The following is a 21,066-nucleotide window of genomic DNA, read 5'->3' as shown; positions in this document are numbered from 1 at the left end:
TCCCTGACAGGTTTTGATTGTGACAACATGATTTATGCTCTCTATAAATATCCCTCTGGCAAGGGAAATAATGAGCTGGATGACATTTTCCAGACAGCCTCAGGCTCATTGGCAAGATTCTCCCCTGGCATTACCGGGAAAGGAAAAAAAAACATGGCCCGCAGACCTGCACAGCAGATTTACAAGTGATTTCAGAGCCACTTTGTGCTGATCCCTGCTCCAGAACACAACAGAAAGAGGTGGGTCCCCACTTTCCTTTGCATGTCACAATCCCCCAGCTGAAGCCCAACAGACCCTGAAGCCCACATACCTCAGAACTACTGCCATGCTGCATTCATAAGGGAAAAAAATAGTAAGGATCTGAAGTCCTCATTTTAGTTCAGAAAACTGCTTTTCCTTACAGGTGTGGAGAGGACTTGTGAGGGTGCAGGGGGAGAGGGATGAGAAGCTGAAAAATCCTACACATGGTTTCTGTTCCTGATTATGGTATTTTTCAGCTTTTAAACTTGCTGCAAGAGGAAAGTCTACAGAAGGAAGGCATTTAGAGTTCCCGTCACTCCTCAAAGCATCCCATGTTTTTTTGTGGCCCTTGGAACTAATGTCCTGGCCAGTCCAGTGTGACGGCCATTGACCTTGGCTACCTGCCCACTGTGATGGCACATGGGATCATCCCAGAGCCGTGAAGCTCCCAGCTGTGGTGAGCTGCTGCCTGCAATGGTTCAGGGCCATTTCTGGGGCTGGTCTCCCCAGCTGGTTGAAGTCACCCCCACGGCTTCTTTCCAGGACATGGATGTTCTGCTGGCATGTAGCACTGAGAGCTAGCATGCGTCACAGCAGTGCTCTGTGCCTGAAATGGGGGAGCTGGGAAATGGGAACTGTGACATGGGAAATCTGCTTTGAACTTCGCCTGCTCTGGAGGCATGGAAAAACCCAACCAGCAGTGCTTGCTGGTGGCCAGGCCCCAGGCAAGACTCTGGGAGACAAGCAGGCTAGGGGCAGCAGAGGGCTGGAGGGATCATTCCTCTTCCTCATGTGCCACTAAACCTCTAGGGGAGGATGAGCAGCAGCAAATGGTCTCTAATCCCAAGCAGCTGCCCATAGCTCCATCAAGGTGACCAGTTCTATGTAGGAACAAAAGGACTCTGTTTCCCTAGTTAAATACTTAACTTACACTTCATAAGTGCTCTTTGTTGGCATTGGTTGCCTCAGGGGGGAGGAAACCGGGTCTAACCCTGACTGTCTTCCATAACAGTGCTCTCTCTGGTACTTCAGTGGGTCTTCTAGCCATGCTGACATGCCCCACTGCACTGGAGCAGGTGCAGTGCTAGCACTTGAGTGCCCAATGGTCTTCAGGGCCGAAGCCCCAAGCCAGAGCTTGGGATGCTGGGAATCAAGGAAGAACTTCTTTAGTGTGAGGGTGATGGAGCACTGAAACAAGCTGCCCAGAGAGGTTGTGGAATCTCCTTCTCTGGAGATATTCAAAATCCTCTTGGATACTTTCCTGTGTAACCTACTATAGGAAACCTGCTTTAGTAAGGATTGGACTTGATGTTCTCGAGTCCCCTTCTACCCTCTACAATTTAATGATTCTGTGATCACCACAGCCAGAGCAGTGATGCTGCCAGTGGAGAAAGCAGGCAGCTCATTAAGAATCAATCCTGACAAGTGCCAGATACCCTGTGGTGTTCAGCATGGCAAATGCCCTTTTTGTTTTGCATCAGCATCAACAAGAAACTCTGTAATGATTCACTAAAGCTCCAGCATGTGCAAGTGACCACCCTCTTTCTGGAAGGTGCACTGGAACCCGCAGCAGCAGCAGATCAGTGATAAGCTGGGCTGACTGTTGAAAATGGACCTTCTGCATCCACGTATGTACAGAGTCCCAAATGTGTTTTACTCCTCAATAGCCTCAGACTAAAGAGGAATTTGTATTCTGAGAGTAATATTTAAATCAACAAATATCCTTAAAGACCATATAGAACAAAATGGCTTGGTCATTGGCCTTTGTTCCTCTAAGAGCAGGAGCACAACCATGAGGTGTTGCCCTCACTATATGACACATTAATTCCATCTTAATCTCACTATAGTTTGAGCTGTGAGACACAAGGGTATTTTACTGTGTACAGCTGCTCTCCTGATATGGGGATAGAGATGCCCAGTGGGTGATGGACGTGAGCAGGCACAGGGGAGTGCTGGGTGCTGGCAACAGCAGTGGGATGCAAGCACAGCTCCTGCTGGCCCTGGAGGCTGAGCAGTGTGGGGCTCTGGGCCATCATTAGCAGCTGCAGAATATTCCTGGAAATTCTGAAAAGGAAAGCATCCATGTATTGCACACAGCCCTGTGCTTCTCCTGCAGCTCCCTGCAGCCAGGTATGTGTTTGTTCATGTTTATTGCTGGCCTGAGGAGGGGAGCAAAAAGCAGAGACATGTTTGGATCATTTCTTAGCCAGACAGAGGGTTCTGGCCCTTACTGCAGATAGAGACTATATGCTCACAGTAGCAGAGCTCCCCTTGGCTTAAGGTCGTGCAGCAGAGGTTTGTTCTGTCATCTCCTGAAGGCACTGTACTGTTCCCGCTCTTCTCTTTCCATGTTTTGCATTTCTAACCCATCTGCTGGACACACTTCTTGCAACGCAGCTGACTCAATTGGCAACATTGATTTGCCAAGTTCCCATCGATAAAAGCAATAGTGCCCTGAGAGCACCGTGCTAATGCTTCTAAAAGGGATTTTCTGTATCTGCCAACACTGTCTGCTCTGGTGACTCCACTTTGAGGGGTGAGCGCCTGCTAGCAGAGTCAGCCCATTCCTTCCTTTGCCCAGGGATCTGGCCAAGCAAGCCACGGTCCCTTTGTAGGGTTAAAGGGACCTACAGAGGGTGGCAACCTACAGCCCCGTGTGCTCACACAGGTTACTTCTGCCTGTGAGCTTGCCTCGACAAGCAGCCCCACTCTCATTCTGCCATGTGCCCTACGGCCAGCTCCGCAGGGGTCCCTCCGAGTGCACCATGTCCCTATCCTCTGAGTGCTGGCCCTGGGGCAGCCAAGGGAGGCACAACGTTGCTGGTGGTTCTGACAGTGAGAAATAACTTGAAATCCACTTTAACTTCGAACTGGATTCAGCCTGGTGTTAGAAAAGAAGCAGTTTAATGTTATTTCCAGGAAAAGAAAAAAAAATAAATAAAATGAAGTGGTTTCAGGTTGCTTCACTCCTGAGAAAATCCTTTTTTTTTTTTTTTGTTTTTGTTTTGTTTTTGTTTTGTTTAAGGAGTGTCAGAATTGCTTTTGTGGAACTGTTTCTCATGGGAGTGCTGCTTTATAACACACAGCCACATGCTGCGGCACAGCGGTTACCAAGAGCATTGCTGGGGGCATGGCTGACAGGCTTGGGGCTGAGCTCTACGTGTGTCAGCTCTGCCTGCATCACCCCTTTTATTGGCCAGCCTGCATCATCCCTTTTATTGGCCATCCCACTTCCGAAAACCACCTGTGACGTCCCCCCAATGTCTGCGCCAGCGGTGCTGTTCCAAACCAAAGGCCACTCTTCCCTCCTTCCATGTTCATTGAGAACCTGTGAAGAAGTCATTTGCCAAGTATGATTCAAGCAGAATTTCCTCCCACCTCAGGGCAGGTATAAAGCTCTCCTGTTTTGCAATATGCAAAACACTCATCAGATAGGCTGCCATTCTCTTTTTTTCTTTTCTCATTTTCCCCTTTTCTTTCTTTTTCTTTCTTTCTCTTTCTTTCTTTCTTTCTTTCTTTCTTTCTTTCTTTCTTTCTTTCTCTTTCTTTCTTTCTTTCTTTCTTTCTTTCTTTCTTTCTTTCTTTCTTTCTTTCTTTCTTTCTTTCTTTCTTTCTTTCTTTCTTTCTTTCTTTCTTTCATTGATCTTACAGCCCCACATGTTGTTGGCTGTGCTGCTTTGTGATCCCTGCCCTTCACAGCAGAGGAGCTGGGTTGATCCTGTCCTTCCTTGAGTACTGTGTACAGTGAGGCACTGGATGGTGTCCAGAGAAGGGCAATGAAGCTGGTGAGGGGTCCAGAGCACAAATCTTACGGGCAGCGACTGAGGGAGCTGGGATTGTTCAGACTGGAGGAGACTCAGGAGTGACCGAATTGCTCTCTCCAACTCCCTGGAAGGAGGTAGTGAAGATGTGGAGGCATTGTCGGCTTCTCCTGGGTAACAGCGAGAGGAATCGGCCTCAAGTTCCACCGGGGAAGGTTCAGATTGGATATTAGGAAAAATTTCTTCTCTGAAAGAGTGGTCAGGTACTGGAACAGACTGCCCGGGGAGGTGGTGGAGACACTGTCCTTGGAGGTAGGGTAGTTGTAGTACTTAGGGACGTGGTTAGTGGGCGGTATTGGTGGTAGGCAGGTGGATGGACTACATAACCTTAGAGGTCTTTTCCAACCTTAATGCTTTTATGACTCCTGTTGCTCTCTCCCCGCAGCGCGGGGCCCTGGCGCTGTATCCCGACCTCTCTCTCCGCAGCCCCATTTGCCCGGCCGGCCCCTCAGACCAACATCCCAACACGGAGCTGAACAAACGTACCCGCGATCGTTCCACGACGGCGCGACACCGCTCCGCTCCTCCCGGAGGCGGCCCCGGGCTGCGGGCGGAGCGGGGGCGGTGCTGCTCGGGCCAGTGGCTGGGGGACCGGGCTCGGGTCCGAGTGCGGTCCCGGCCCCGGCCTGGCTCCGAGCCGCTCCCAGAGGGCGCGGAGGTGAGCGGGGAGCGGGGAGATCGCGGGGGGACGGGAAGTGGGGCTGCCCCCGGGGTCGGCGGCCCCGATCCACCCGGCGCGACGGGGGGAATATGGAAAATGTTCGGAGTTTTTTTTCCGCAGCGGATTTTTCTATGGGTGCGGCGCGTCCCTCTTCGTCGCAGCTACCCGAGGGCTGGAGCCGCTCTGCTCGGAGCTCGCGGGCTGGCCGCTCGTTGTACTGCGGAGAGCCCGAGCGAAGACGTCTGCTTCCCCAAGCTGCGCTGAGCCTTGTGCAGGGTGTTCCCTGCCATCCGTCCGTGCTTCAAGCGGGCATCGCTTTCCGAAGGGGCTGCGCGCACGGTGCCCTTATGTCGTGAGGGATGAAAAGCGCCGTGCAACCCGAGAAGGACGAACCGACAGCTGGGTCCGCTGCAGGGCAGCGGCGCGGTGGGAAGATGAGGAGCAAAGGAAGGCTCGGGAGGGGTACGGCTGGCCCGAACCCAAGGGGAGAAGCGGCAGAGCTGGTGACGGGGGAGCTCAGACGGCCTTCGTGGACTGACAGAGCTGACCTGGAAAGCGCAGGGGTTTGAGCTTAAAGCTTAAAGCTTGAGGGAGGGCTGGAGAAGAGGAACGGAGCCTCACGAGAGAGCGGTGGGGATGTTTGCTGTGGCAGTAGGGGGAGAGAGAGCCCCGGCGAAGCAGTTGTGAAGAAATGAGTAACTCCTGTACCTAGTGACCTAAAAGCAGGGAAGTTGCTGAAAGATGGTGAGTCCCACACGTTGGCTAAGAGTGATCTAAACCAACGCTTTGTTTCCCAATGCATGAGGGGCTGCTCAGCACAGGCCAGATGTTTCCGCCTCCTGCCTGCATCCCACCCCAGCTTCTGCCGAACTCTGCAAGCTTTGCACTATGGCTATTTTTGTTATCATGAAAGCCAGAAGTGCAAATCTTAGAAGCTTTATTTCCCCATTTTTATGGCTCTTGCATAAGTTCCAGCTTTGTCTCAAGTCACTGGTTCTGTGGGGAGAACCAGTGACTGGGAAGTCATTGTGAACTCTCTTCTGTTCTCATGCTCATCATCTGGAAACGTAAAAGCAGTACTTAAGTGTCAGCTGTCAGGTGAATAGCAATCTGCCTGCTCTGAGTTGATTTCAGGTGTGCAGCTCATGGCTGTTACCCACATTTCCCTTCTCACTGGATTCCCACTGGCTCTCAAGGCACTGGCAGCTTCTAGCAAACAGTGTCTCCAAAGAAACCAGCAGTCTCATGGGGCCAAGTTGAGCAGCTGGGGACTGTGAAGCCTTGGGATGCAGTTTGGTGATGCCACTGAGCTAAATGAGGTGTCACCATAAAAGTGCAGCCACCTGACTGCTGCTTCTTGCAGCATCTCCTTTTGTGCCACTGCTTGTGCCTGCCTCACTCTGCAGTGGAGCAAAAACAGTTCTGGAAGTCAAACAAGCAGGAAAATAAAGTCCTTCATCAGAATTCACTTTCCTGTGCTCAAGCTTTCAGGGCTGGGCATGGCAGGGGCAGAGGAGCATGAAAGAAACGCCTGAGGAGGGAGGGAATGGGTTCAGTTGCAATTAGCTCAGTTAGCTGCCTGTTTGCTTTTCTTTTGATATCAACCCATACTTTGGCAAGAAGTACTTATGTGTAATTCTTTATCCATATAGTTTTTTTTATTTGGTCATAACCACAAAGATAAGGCACTGCCTGCCAGTTGCAACTAGCACATAAAACCACACTAATGTACCTGTTCCATGTGGGGATGAGACTGCATCAGTAGCGTACAGCATGGAGTAATCCTGCCATTTACACTGTTGGAGTTTACATCATGTTATAGCATGTGCTGTCAGGAGAGATTGGGAACACTCTTCCAGCTCCTTCTGTCCTTGTATACTATCATTAAGCTCCTCAGGTTCATGCAATTCCCACATGTGAAAGTCTTCTGCTTGCTGTGTCTCCTGGCTTTCCTTTTCTCTGCACCTATCTGGGGTTGTCTGTGTCAGGCAGTGTTGTCCAAACATACTAAATCCCTTACTTTGTTGGTCTCAATTTCCAGAACAGATCCACAGATCTTATTTTGAGTGGTGGCTTCACTTGGAAACAGGTGTAATGTCAGCGACCGTCACGAAACAAAAGTGATGGACAGAGCCTCACCTCAGAGCCAATCTGTATCAGGGCTGGGGTGTGTTGAAAGGTTCTGGAGCTGATGTCATAATGTCACAAGTCCATTGATGTCCCAACAAAGCTTCATCTGCTTAGGGAGTAAAAAGGACCAGGAGAAACAGAGAAGCAATTTCAGCACATCCATGCTAGATAAAAGCCAGGCCTGTTTTCTGTTGCTGAGACTGCATGTAAGGAACCACCATTCAGGCAACTGATAGGGGCTGTCCTTAGGAGTTCAGCCTACCTGCATAAAGACACGAACCACCAATGCCCTTGGCCTGCAGCCAGTTCTGGCTTGTTAGGAGTGAGACTATGCTACGCTTGCTTTGTCTCTCTTGTCACTTGGTGCCTGAGGTAGAGGAGACTCATGGCCTTTTGGGACCAATGCTGGAGCTTCTGGGGTGGTTTGGAAGGTAAAGTATACATGAACCATACTGATTTATAAAGGAGGGAAACGCACAGTGATCTGATACAAGATACAATACAGAAAAGAATAAATCCTACAATTAAAAGCTACTGTCAGTAAGGCACACCATCCGAACACACTGAGGTCTGGCCCAGTTGATGGATAGACCCTTGAGCAAGGGTTGTCCTTGCACAGCTTGGTGACGATTACAGATGTGCTGCTGAATAGTATTAATGCCATATTCAGCCTCTCAAAAAGCAACAAGTCACTTGAATGCAGAAACTCCTTCTTGTGAAGCTAAAAGATGGCCTAAGGCCCAGTGATATCAAATTGCAAATTGTGAAAGTGAGCTCCATCTGTGGGCTTGTTAAAGCATTCATGGTTGTATTTTGGGTAGCTTTGAGTACAGCAGAGGTGTTATCAGTAGCTCATTTCAGTTCAGCAGCACCCAAGTTTAGAAACAGTAAATGCACACAGCCTTACGAAATGCAGTTGATCTTGTTGTTAAGGGGTTGGATATTCTGTGCTTATGATATACTGAGTATCAGGTGTTTGGTAAAATAAGTGACAGATATTTAGATTGAAATGCACAGGGCTTGGGGTGTATTATGGTACTGTGCCATCAAAAGGGACCCAGACAAGCTTGAAAAGCAGGCTTGTGTGAACTTAATGAGATTCAACAAGGCCAAGTACAGTGTTTTGCACTTGGATTAGGGCAACCCCAGATATGTGTGCACACTGGAAGTATTCCCTGAGAGTTGCCCTGTGGAAAAGGACTTGGAGGTTCTGGTGGATGAACAGCTGGACATGAGCCAACAGTTGCAGTCCAGAAGGCCATCTGTATTCTGGGTTGCATCAAAAATGGCCAACAGAGCAAGGGAGGTGATCATACCCCTCTGCTCTGCCTTCATGAGTCATCACCTGGAGTATTATGTCCAAGTCTGGGGCCCTCGGGACAAGAAAGATGTGGAGCCATTGGAGTAGGTCCAAAGGAGGGCCACAAAGATGCTCAGAGGGCTGGAGCACCCCTTATACAGTGGAAGACTGAGGGAGCTGAGTTTGTTAATCCTGGGAAAGAGAAAGCTTCAGTGAGACATCGTTGTGGCCTTCCAGTACCTAAAGGGAGCTTATAATCAGGAAAGAGAGTTTATTAACAGGAGAGAGACAGACTTTTTACACGGTCTGATAGTGATATGTCTAGGGAGAATGGTTTTAAACTAAAAAAAAAGGGAGATTTAGATTGTATATTAGAAGGAAATTCTTTACTCAGGAAGGTAAAGCAGTGGCACAGGCTGCTGAAAGAAGCTGTGGTGCTTCATCCCTGGAGGTGTTCAAAGCCAGGCTAGATAGGGCCCTGGGCAGACTGAGATGGTGGGCAATAACCCTGCCCATGGCAGAGGGTTGGAACTGGGTGGGCTTTAAGGCCTCTTTTAATCCAAACTGTTCTATGATTATGATTCTGTAGTTCTTTGATTAAGTAGCAGCCCACTACGGTGGTATACTTTTATACATACCAATGCCAAAAAGCCACAACTATCCAGCTGTTGAAACAGTATCTGGAGTTATTTTGATGTCTGCAGAATGAGCACTGTGGACCAGGAGAACAGTTAAGTTTCATTAAACATGTTTGGCTCAACCAGATTTCGCAGAAGAGGTTTCCATTTGTACAGCCAGACACATTGTCTGGGCAGTGTACTCCAGCTATTGTTATTACTCCGCTGACTATTACTCGGCAGTCTATGCCATGTAGAATTAGGGCCAGTGAAATTGCAGCATCTTTGACAATTTGTGTTATTAACACTGCATGTAAGATTCTGGAATTTCAAGCACATTTGTAATTGCTGAGCCATTATCACAGGCCAAGATCAGCATCAAGACAAGCTCGCGTGCTGTTACATTTACAGAGAAACTCTGCTTGGGTGTCATTGTAAAAAACAATCAACTGCTTGTTTTTCCATCCTGCTCTTCATTTGTGGCATTGTAAAGCTCTAAGGGGCCTTGCCATGGGAACATGCTTCAAGAGTTTTTGATCATTCGGATTAGTCAGTGTTGGGAAGTTTGCCAAACTAGGTTGTTTCCAAAATGCATTGTGGGTTGGTTCTGCTAACAATCAGAAGTTAGTATCCAGTGTTAGAGGGTGCCAGATCAGCAATCTGATTCATCACCTACCTGAGATATGTTGTTCACAAGCTCAACATCATGACTGCTGATCCATCCCCGGGGATGAGAGAGCAGGCACAACTGTAACTGCTGAGCGTGATCCAGTCATGGTGCATATAAAAGAACAATTTTAAGAAGGAAGAAAAGTTTCTCACCGTTTTTCATTTCATGTTAAACTGTCAGTTCATCAGTATGGTGAATGGGATGGGGCCTTGCCATTGAAGCATGTCATGTTCATTTCCCTACCCTTTCTCAACAGACCTCAAATCAAGAGACATAGCAGGAATAAGCCATGCACTAGCTTATTCACCTGGAGCCTCAGCTCAGTGTAATAAGGTTATAGGAGCTGCTAGTAATAATGCTTCCTGAAATTCATCTGAAGCTTGTCGAGTGATGAGACATTCCCAGCCACAGTCTCAGTGGTGGGTCCCTTCTGCCTGTTCATAGAGTTTGGGTACCTTCCCTTTGAGGGTGGGAATTCCAGGACCTAAATCTAAATCTTCTGCCTCTAATGCAAACACAGATACTCTTGCTGCTTCATCATGCCAGAGGAGGCATGGCCATTTAACGATTGACTCCCTAGGCTGTTTTTTGTATGCGGCATCCACATTAAAATCTCAGACTACAGTAGGATCCCATCTCTGTGGATTATTCCCCTGTGGGTAAACAGCAGTGAGTTCTTGTTTGATTAAGAGGTTACAGAATCTGTTCCTTTGCCATCAGATTCACCTGGACTGTCCCAGATATTTCCACCACAGGCACTGTGACAGGCCTTTTGTTATACTTAATTTTAATTCTTCCCTTTAAGTTCACTTTTCAACTTTCTATTTTCTTATTCTAAACCTTCAACTTGCTCACTCAGTTTTCCTTGAAGCTTTTGTGTCATGGCTTGTTGACCATTGGGCAACCCTAACATTTCCTTCCCAGTGGCTAGTCAAGATCGGGGTACTATTCCTGAAGGTTGTCCAGTTTTGAAGTCCTTTTGCTCCAAGTATGAGTCTCCCTGTGAAACATTAAGGCTAAACTCATTGATTCTCCACACACTGCATTTTCCAGACATCTTGCTTTCCCTGCATCTGTTGCTATCACAGACATGTCCCAGGGTAGAGCATCTTGTGCATTAAGGACATTCTAGGCAGCCTTTACACTCAGAGAAGCCTTCAAAAGTATCCCAGGAAGGGAGGAAGGTTATATGCTCATCTACACATTTGCATTATACAGTGTCATACTGAATTTAATGAAAAGAAGGTGTTTCCACCAGAACCTGTGCTGGAGTTTTGAAGAACTATCCTGTTTCCCAGGAATATCTGTCTGACTTCATCCCGATCCCAGGTCCCAGTTTATAGCATCATCACATCCATCCAAACCAGTTGTCCTCTGAATATTTGGAGTATTTTATGGATATTTGTCCAAACTGATCTGCAGTACAGTTGGTAGAGGTTATGGTGACCCAAGGCAGTGGAGGAGCACGTCCATTGGCAGAAGTTGCACCATGAAATTTTTAGTAATAGTGTGTGGAGAGGCTGTGTTTTCCTGCTTAGGCTTGGACAGCTCTGTAGTAACAGAAAGTTCTGCCTCAGAGTCATCCTTCACTCTGCCAAATGTCAGTGTGTATTTTCCTCCAGGGATTTCACAGAGATTGGGTGTGTGTGTTTGTGCTTGAGCAGTCGTAAAAGCAGAGTAATGAAGTTGGTTCTTGATTCTTGAAATAACAGGCTCTTGTCTTGACTGTGAGACTCAAGAGCAGCTGCTCGTGCTTAAGCATCCTTAGCTTGATGTAAAGTGGCTTGTGAGCTGGCTTTTAATGCCTGTACTCTAGTTTCTACTCTTTACAGTTCTAAGCAAAATGCTTCCAGCATCTGGTACCAATGTGTGGAGACCAATGAAGAATTAGTTCCTTTTCCTCTGTTCTTTCACGTTTGTGACTTTCTACCACCTCTGAAATTCTTGCAGGATCTCCCATTTAAAACAATTTTTAGCTACCCAACTCCAATCCCACCTGTAAGTTTTTCCATCTCTTTTAGCCATTTTCACCATTTCTGTACAGCCTCCTTCTAAGCATCCATCTAAGCACTTGTGGATTTCACAGAACCCCACTTCTGTCATGAATTACTTTCACAGTGCAGATGGGGAAAGAAGTAATGGACAGGGCCTCACCTAGATCAGGAATGTGGTGCATTTGCATGTTGCAGGAGTCTACATGGTCACATCATGAGTTAACCTGATGGACACATATATTACCGGGGGAAGCATTAATAAGCAAAATGCTTAGAGTTAGATATGGTTTGTGGACACAGTCAAGGCTTTTCAAACATGTTAACTGCAGCACCTAAATGGACTTTTGAAAGATTACCCCACTTCTCTCTGAGGCTGAGATTGCGTGAGTAGCTTCATGGATCTGATTTGTGTTTGCTATTGTGGCGTGGGGGCAGGACCAAAAAGCACAGCTCCAAACTAAGTCCTTCCTCAACATTTCTGCTGCAGACTGTCCCATCCCAAGTATTCCTAAAGACCAATCTTGACCATAATTCTCCCCAGCACATCGTAACAAGTCACTGTATCACTTCGTATGTACTGGGTTTGTAAATGTACTGAACTTTAACTATCAAAGCAGAAGGAACAGAGCAGTGTTGTGCATGGTCTTTGGGCTGAAAATTGTCACATGCCTTGCTCTGACAGTGTGCACAGTCTGTAGGTCTGCCTTTTTCCTAACTTCCTTGTGATGAAAGCTTTGACAGCTTTGATTTTCCACTGTGCTTGAAAGAAAGGAAATGCATTTCTGTAGCTCTGAAACACATCAACCAAAAGCTGATTTATGCAAACTTTCAGCAGTTTCTTTTGGTTATACATAAGGGTGCTTTACCAACTCATGTTTGTGATGCAAATAACACACACTAGTTATTCTAAATTCTCTGAGCTCTAAGTTTATGTTTAATTTACTTAATTTCAGTGTAACAAAGGTTACTCAAAAGTTTACTTTGTCAGTTTTCCTTTGGTTGATGTTTTGGGACTTTTTTTTTTTTGTATATTCTTTGTGTTTCTAATGGCTTTTAGAGGAAAGGTACAGGTGCCACCCCTAAAGCACTTGTCACTGCTTTCCAGGAAAAACCAAGGCAACAGCTAAAGCATGTAAACAGAGAGGAATTGATTATGGATAAGACATCCTCCATTAAGCAGCAGCAAAACGCTCCAGATCTTTTACGACGTTTCTTTGGGAAAACATTCTGGGCTCAGAATTAGGCAGTGTATGAAACAGAACACATGAAAGCAGCACTTTGCCTGACCCACAAAGACATGCTCTGGGCTTCTCTTCTGCCACATGCAGTGAAGTGCAGCCCCGTGTGCCTCATGGCAGGTCCTGACTGCTGTTCTCTGTGCCTTGTTCAGCACACAGCACACTGCTCCAGCCATGCTTGGCTGGTTGTCACTTGAAGCAAAGGGAGTTTTAGGATGGGTGCTTGTGCTTGCCCTGGTGCTTTGCTGCTGTTGTTGGAACAGCTGTTGTCTATAGCTGCTGCTATTATTTACTGCCAGAGATCCTTCTCTTCCCTTTGGCTGCTTAAAGAGAAAACAAAACTGGGACATTGCAATTTCACCACTGCTTATAAGGGAGGGGTGCTGGGGGAGCAATAGCTCTCTTGATTACCTTTTCCCAACATCTATTCTTCAGTCAGTCAGTTCTCTGGAAGCTAAACTATCAGAGGAGTTCAAATTTGCTTTGTAGGCTGAATTTTCTGCCTTAAACATTTGAACAAATTCCCCTTTTTGTGGAAATTTGAACTTAGATTGGTTTAACTAGCAAGCCCTTTGCACTACAAGTAGGTAAATTAAATGTGAACTTACGGTCTCTTTACTTTATTTGTTTAAAGACTTTCCATTGTAGAGGGAACATTGGGAAGCAGATGTTGCCACAAAAGGAAACAAATACATGAGCCTCTTGAGGGGCAGTGACCTTCACTGCCAATAATATGACTTGTTTTGTTTGCACCAGTGGTGCAAAACTGCTCAACAGGTGGTAAGCCAAAATCCAAATGCAAATTTCCCTTGCAGGGGAAAAGAAAAACAGCAGTGAGGAACTTAACAGGCAGGCTCTGAGGAACGGGAGTTGCAGGGGTGGGCTGAGTGGGAAGTGGCCATGAACATGACAACAACCCATTGCACATCAAAACTGCAACCCTTCAGCTCCTCGTGGAACCTCTGCCCATGTGTGTTTAAGAAACAGAGATAGCTGCTATGGACAAAAGTCGCAGGGGGCAGGCATGAGATGACACGTGGGGAATCACAGGATGGGGATCAAAGAGGTGACAAGGGGCAGGAGGCACACAAAGGCCTGCATGAGGACAAGCAAAAGGAGGCATGAGCAAAGATAGGAGGAGGCAGAGGAGATGTGAAAGGAAAAACTGTAGGGCGTGCAAAAGGAGGTGTGAAGATATGCACAAAGAGATGTCTCCAGAGTGAAGGGAGGACAAGAAGGAGAGGGTGTGGAGGAGGACAGTGTTGGATACATGGGTGGAGGTGCTGGAGAATGTACCCTTGAGGGATTGTGGCATGTGGGCAATCCAAGCACGGCACACTTGAAGATCTGTGGCTCATGAAGGAAACACATGGGGTCAGGGATACGCCTGTGGGCCTATGGCTGCTGGGTGATCCATTCCAGGATGCACATGTCCCTGTGTCCTGCAGAGAGCCAGTGCAAGGGTGGGTATGTTTTGAGGGACTGCAGGCTATGGAAGGCTGAGCAGAGGAGCTGTAAGAAGCAAGGAGCAGTGTTGGGAAGGAATAAGATGCAAAGAGTGGCAAAAATAAGCTGTCGTGCACTGACCAACGGAACTGGAACAGACTAAGTGTAAGCGGCAGGGAAAAGAAGGGAAGCTGGCACTGGGCAGGAGGAAAGAAAGAGGTGCGGGGCTGAAGAGGAGCCTGGGAAAAGAGAAGGAAGGTGCTTCTCAAGCTGTTTGTTTGTTTCACTTCTTCCCCTCAGTAGCTGAATTGGTAATTAAAAGAAAAGTTGGTTGGTAGTAAATAAAAAAAAATAAATAAATAAGGTAGCTGGTAATAAATCAAATGCATTTGAATTCCTCAAGTCAAGACTGTCCTGCCTGCAACGGTACGCTCACTGTGCTGGGATGCAAACTGTTTACTGATCACATGGCAAACCATACAAAGCCCATGTAAGTGTTACTTGGGAAGCATTTCCCCTTCCACACATGAGACTGGCATTGCTGTGTTGGCACTTGGGCGTTTTCCTTGTTACAGCACTCTAGAGAAGGGCCAACGCTGGCCAGCTGCAAGTGTTCCTGAGCAATCACATTGGAAGAAGTGGTGGAGGCAAAAGCCACAGAGTAGAAAGGTCTCCTGTGCTCGTGTGCTCTTCTTTCTTCTGAACTGGAGTGGGGCCATAGAGAGAAGAGGAAGAGGACAGTGTTGGAGCAGGTGATGCGGTCTTGCCATTTCTTGCAGCTACATGGGAAGAAAGTGTGCACTGTCTTCTTGGAGTCTCAAGAAAAGGGGACAGGGAAGGGCTGCTTCCTGTGACATGGCAGCTCCTACGCCTGACAAGAGCCCAGTGCTGCCAGTCAGACAATGTGTGCAAGCACTGAGGGACTTGAGACACGCTGCAAAATCACAGGGTGTTGAACTCTCCTTTAAATGGAGGAAAAACTGAACCTGAGATGAATCTCAGCTGAGATTTTTCTTTTCTTTTCTTTTCTTTTCTTTTCTTTTCTTTTCTTTTCTTTTCTTTTCTTTTCTTTTCTTTTCTTTTCTTTTCTTTTCTTTTCTTTTCTTTTCTTTTCTTTCTTTTCCTTTTTTTTTTTTTTTTTTTTTTTTTTTTTTAACTGGAGTATGAATAATCTGAAATGGAAGGTCCTGTTCTGTTGTTAAGCTGAGCTGTAGCTGTCTGTAGCAGGCATAACTGAGTTCTCTGTTACATTCTGCACTTTTTAGCTTGTGTCATAAATCTCTTGGTTTTGCTGATGGACTGTATTGATTTTGTTTCTTCTGAATTATGCAAAATCTTACAACAAAGGAAGAATCAGGGGTTAAAACAGAGTAGACACTAAAATGCTTCGTGTTTTGCAGACAATTTCTCCCCCCTTTTTTTTTCCTTAGAGAAAGTGAAACCATACTGGTTTTCTTATACTAAAAGCCTGGCATTACTTGGACTACACAGACTTTGAGGAAGCTGTTGTTAGGTTGCTCACACTTCCTTTCAACTGCCTGTGCACCCCAGGAGCCTGGCGTGCCTTACTTCAGACTGCTAAAACAGCTGTACTTTCTGGGAGATAAATTCAGCTTTGCTCTCCCATCTGCTGCAACATGTCTCTTTATGGTTAAACCCATGCTTTGGACTTCAGAGAACTAAACTTGGTTGCTGGCCAGGACAGACAAAGTAGGCTTGTAAAAGCAGAAGTAGCACTGTAGGTCTCAGCTTGAATACCTGTGTGTTGTGGGGGAGGAGGGAAGAAAGGCATATAGGAGGGTATATTCAAATACAGGATGCAGAATGGTTATTGAGGAATAAATGGAAGGGAAACGAGTGTACCATTACTCTAAAAGCTGAGACCTTTTGCCAGAAGTAGATGACAGCATTGGGGTTTTAGGTGAGTTTTCAGTTTTGCGGAAGGATGTCAGGTGGTTCTACTTTGGAGAAAAGAAACACCACAAAAAGCCCCGTTTCACTCAGTGCCAGGTGCCACAGCCCAAGGATAATTAGTACGATGGCAGACTGGAGGACAAAAGAGAATCCACATTCTTAGTATCTAGCATTATTCCTGTTCACATCTGATTTGAAAATAATGGACTGATGAAGAAAAAATGGAATGAAGACTGTATTTCCTGACAAGTGGCAAGCATGTAGGCAAGCACAGCATCTATCCAGGGAACTGAGGGTCAGTCTTGGTTTGTAATAAACAGAAGAGAGTCTTCCATGCTGGAGATCTCCAAAGGTCACCTGGATGTTGGCCTGGGCTCCCTGTTCTGGGTGGCTCTGCTGGAGCAGAGATTAGGACTTGATGACTCCCAGAAGATCCTTTTCAACCTCAGCTATTCTGTGACTCTAATATGGTGATGTAATATTCTGCACTTCTGTGCTCCTTCACTTTTCAGAGCTTGTGCACATGGGCCTCTGATGGGCTGATGGTCCCTGTGATGACTCTGGAAGAGCCCAGAGGGTTGTTTCTTGGGCTCCCTCTTCTGCCACCAACCCCTTGAGCTCCTTTGTGGGTGTGCAAGTGTGTTTTACCACACATCCTAACAATCTGTATGGGGACTGTGGTTTCCAATGGGGACTTATGGGCACTGGTTTGGAATGGAGAAGCCAGGACACTTCTTTAGAAACACCCTTAAGGCATAATTTAGCATGCTGGCATACAGGAGAGTTCATATGCAGCTTTGCCATGATGATGTACTATGGCTCATGATCTGCTGACTTGCTTGTCTCTTTTTCTGCTTTCTTCCCCTTCAGATCACAACATTTCTTCTGGAACAGCAAGCTCTGATGGGAACAAGAATGCTCAGGATGCCAAACTGCCTGCTAAAGTTGACCCGCGTGGTGCTGGGCCACAAGCTCAGGACTCTCTTCATCCTTGCCTTTAAGTTCATGTCCTTTGTCTCCATCGTGTTGTACTGGAGGATCACGGGGGACTCTAAGGGCAGGGACCAAGTCTACTTGCCTGTTCAGATCCGCTGTGCTCACTCTGTTCCGTCTCCTCCCTTCGCTGTTGCTGATGGACCTCCTCCTCCCCCAGGAGATGTGTTTTTTGTGGAGACCTCTGAACGAACCAACCCAAATTACCTGTTCTTGTGCTCTGTGGAATCAGCTGCCCGGACACACCCGGGGACGAGGGTTGTGGTGCTCATGAAAGGTCTGGCAAACAGAAATGCCTCTTTACCCAACCACTGGGGCTTCTCACTGCTGAGCTGCTTCCCCAATGTGGAAATCCGTCCCTTGGATTTGCTGGAGCTATTCTCTGGGACACCTCTAGCAAAGTGGTACTTGCAGGCTCAGCAGCGCTGGGAACCGTATTTCCTACCCATCCTGTCTGATGCCTGCAGAATTGCCATCATGTGGAAATTTGGTGGCATCTACCTGGACACAGACTTCATTGTGCTTAAGAACTTAAAGAACCTCACCAACGTGCTTGGTACCCAGTCCAAGTATGTACTGAATGGAGCCTTTCTGTCCTTTACACCCAAACACAAGTTCATAGAACTTTGTATGCAGGACTTTGTGGAGAATTACAACAGCTGGATCTGGGGGCATCAAGGCCCACAGCTCCTAACACGTGTCTTTAAGAAGTGGTGTTCCATCAGGAGTCTTCGGAGCAGTAAGAGCTGCAAAGGGGTGAGTGCTCTGCCCCGAGAGGCTTTTTATCCCATTCGATGGCAGGACTGGAAGAAATACTTTGAAGTGGTCAGCTCCAGTGAGCTGAATGAACTCCTGAAGAACACCTATGCTGTGCATGTATGGAACAAGAAGAGCCAAGGGACAAGGCTAGAGATCACATCGCAGGCTTTGCTGGCTCAGCTGCATTCTCATTTCTGCCCTGCCACATATGATGTCTTGAAGACGGACTTTAAATGGCAGTGACTCCAAGGATCAGCTAACAGATATTGCCTGGGAGCTCCCAACCATTCAGCTGTTCCATCTCAGAAAAACTTTGTTTGAAGTGAAGGTGGTGGGAGTTGAGGATAAAAGCCATTTGAAGGGTTTCAGTGGAGCCTGTATTTTCAGCCCATCTGTGTAGCTTCTTGTCTTGACTTTAACAGTATTTTGGTTCTCTGCAGGACCTTCCTTTTGCTCTCCTCAGTCAGGTGGAGGAATCTCAGGTTGAGGAGCAAGTGCTGGGCCACTTGTGGCTGCCTCCATAAATCTCCTGGAAGAATAAGACGTCTTTCTGTAGCTGCAAATCTGGAAGGGGCCTTGTAGAAACATGTATCTTATCCTCGGTCACTGACTCAAAGCAACAAAATGATGGGAGATCAAAGAACAGGAACTGAAGAGGTTAAGGTTGTGCTTGAAGAGGTGTCTTGAGAAAAAAATGTGTAGGAAGACAGAGACAAAAGGTGAAATGGCTAAAGTGATGCCTTTTTCTTTCCATTCCTTTCTCTTCTGAAGACTTTGACGGAAGAGACTTTCTCATGTCTGGTCCGAGGAGAGAACAGGACACTGGAGTCTCTGTTCAGTGTTGTAGGTTTTGCTTGGAAATTTGGTATGAATCAGAACATGAGGATCTGAGTCTAGGTTCATCATTTAGAAGGACTTCTTGCACAGCAGTGATTTGTGTTATAGTAATAGCAAATTAACATCCTGTAATGAGCAGGAGAGCTCTCCCAAATCATACCTTAAATTGCACATGACATAGGAAGAGCTGAACTGTCTTTTACGCTGGGCTTGTAAGTGTGACCAAATTTCCACAATGATATCTATGATCATTCGGTGCTTAAACTGGTCCTAAAGGGAAAGAAGTGATATTTCCAAGTATTCCCAAAGTTACAGAGAGTTTAGTGGAAACCTTTACTGTCTAAATTCAAGTCCAGGAACTAAGCCATTTACGATGGACTTCTTCAGGTAGCCTGAAGCCTTCTGCAGTTCACTATTCATTGTGCAGAAGTATAAATCTCTCCTGGGAGGTCAGGAGAAGTGCAGTAAAAAGGCGTACTCTTCTCCTCTGAGCATTTCACTGAATTACGACTGAGAAAGTTAATGTATCACTTGTACGGTGCTGTTGTACCTTTGATGTTTTCCACCATAGCGGCAAATGTGTTGGACACATGATGGCAAAAAAAGTGTCCTTTGCTTTGATAGCTAAAAGGATGTATTGGTTCTCTTATGGTTCATTATATAAAAAATATCGGAGAAGGAGCAGCAAGAAGCAAAAGTAAGGTAGAAACCATAAGCTTCCTTATCTCGGTTTTTTACCACAACTGAAAGGGGTTTTCTGAGGCTCATGAGCTGGCACTACAGTGGGATTGGCAGAGGTGAACAAAGTATTGTCCGCTGCAGTTTTCTGAGGCCTCTTCTGTTTCCCGTGTCAAACAGAAGCAAGGTGAGGTTTGTTCAACTTAACCAAAAAACCGTGTGTGCAAAGACAACATTTCTCGGGTTGTCTTGGGTTTCTTTCTCTTTTCTTGGAGGTTAAAAGCAAGAAAGCCAAATTGGCCTTGGAGATGGCCATCTTCCTTGAGATAGGCCCACACAAAATGACCACTTTAGGGCCATTAAACAGCATCTTATCTCTCTTTCTTAGCTCCCAGACTGGTCCATCTCTTAAACAAAGGGATTTCACGAACCTTGGTTCCTGTGTGTCTCAGACAAAGGTAGTCCTGGAACCTTGGCCAGGACTTGCCTGAACCTGTCCATTTCAGCAAACTTTGAGACAGTAATGTAAAAAGCATGGCCTCTTACAGCAGAACTCAGAGAAGCGAGTCCAGGAAATCGTTTACTTACAAGTTCTCACATTTCTGTCTCTTCTTCGAGTTAACATCCTTACAAATTGGTATCTTTCCCTAACTTTCCCCATCCGCCCTTTAACAACCTCCCAAACCACCGATTAGTCATGTCAACAAAGCATTCTACAAAACACTTTTTCAAACTGTCCAGTTTGCAGGCACATATCCAATCAGGCTGTAGAACTCTATCATTCTACCTTGCAGAGTGTCCTTAAAAGGTTCTCATTGCTGTTTTCTTGCTCCACAGGCCTGACTGCGTCTGAAAGGCTTTCTTTATTCCCACGAGTATTTGAGAAGGCAGTATGGGACACCAGACGCAGGTTATTGGGGGGCTGGAGTATTATAGTGGCACAGCAGTTATAGGGTTTGGCAGCAGTAGGGGGGCTTGAGGGCTGTTATTGCGGTGGATGGGCGTTCATGGGGCTGAGGAGGCAATTGCGGGTGGGTGCAATGTGTCCCCCTGTCCGCTGCGTGGCGCTGTGAGCAGCCATTCAATTACATTGCATTGTATTACATTACATTACATTGCATTACATTACATCTAATGCAGTGCAATGTATCCTCCCGTCCGCTGGGTGGCGCTGTGAACAGCCATTCAATTAATGGTATTATGGGGTGGGTATGGGCTAATTGGATTATGGGGATTATACTGCGGGAAATATGATGTCTTGGGGCTATGGGGGGGCTATAAAGTGTTTTCAATAATGGGTTACGTGTCTTATCGGGCTATGGGGTGATTAGGGTTTATGTGGTCTATGGGGTTATGCCATTATGGGTATCTATGGGGTATGGGGGGGTATGGAGTAGCTATGGTGTTGTTATGGGGCTTATGAGGCTATGTGTTATTAGGGGGGAATAATGTGGCTATTGGGGTTTATGGGGTAACGGGCTTATGGGGGCTATGGTTATGGGGGATTATGGGTGACCCCACTGACCCATTAACTCCTCTGACCCCATAGCTGACCCCATGGCTGACCCCATAAGTGACCCACATCACCCCGTAAGTGGCCCCATAGCTGACCCCTATCTCCCCATAACTGACCCCATAACCCCATAACTAACCCCATAGCCCCATATCTGACCTCGTATCTGACCCCATATCTGACCCCATACCAGCACCCCATATGGACCTCATATTATGGCCCATAATACCCCTATCTCCCATACCACCCCATATT

The 21,066-nt window shown here is 46.7% G+C and overlaps 1 protein-coding gene across 4 annotated transcripts; it reads left to right on the top strand.

Annotated features, from left to right (window-relative positions):
• Positions 1-4,625: 4,625 nt before the first annotated feature.
• Positions 4,626-19,686, top strand: A4GALT (alpha 1,4-galactosyltransferase (P blood group)). 4 transcript variants are annotated; one of them, XM_015869681.2, is made up of 2 exons: positions 4,626-4,719; positions 16,902-19,686. In XM_015869681.2, the coding sequence occupies exon 2, from the start codon at positions 16,935-16,937 to the stop codon at positions 18,024-18,026; it is 1,092 nt and encodes a 363-aa protein (XP_015725167.1). In that variant the 5' UTR covers positions 4,626-4,719; positions 16,902-16,934; the 3' UTR covers positions 18,027-19,686. The 4 variants fall into 4 exon arrangements, with proteins under 4 accessions (XP_015725167.1, XP_015725151.1, XP_015725141.1 ...); XM_015869665.2 differs by lacking the exon at positions 4,626-4,719 and adding an exon at positions 4,771-5,466; XM_015869655.2 differs by lacking the exon at positions 4,626-4,719 and adding an exon at positions 6,296-7,058.
• The last annotated feature ends 1,380 nt before the right edge of the window (positions 19,687-21,066 follow it).

The sequence above is a fragment of the Coturnix japonica genome, chromosome 1 (assembly GCF_001577835.2).
Source record: "Coturnix japonica isolate 7356 chromosome 1, Coturnix japonica 2.1, whole genome shotgun sequence".
Taxonomy (NCBI): Eukaryota; Metazoa; Chordata; class Aves; order Galliformes; family Phasianidae; genus Coturnix; species Coturnix japonica.
This window is presented reverse-complemented; position numbering and strand designations above follow the sequence as displayed.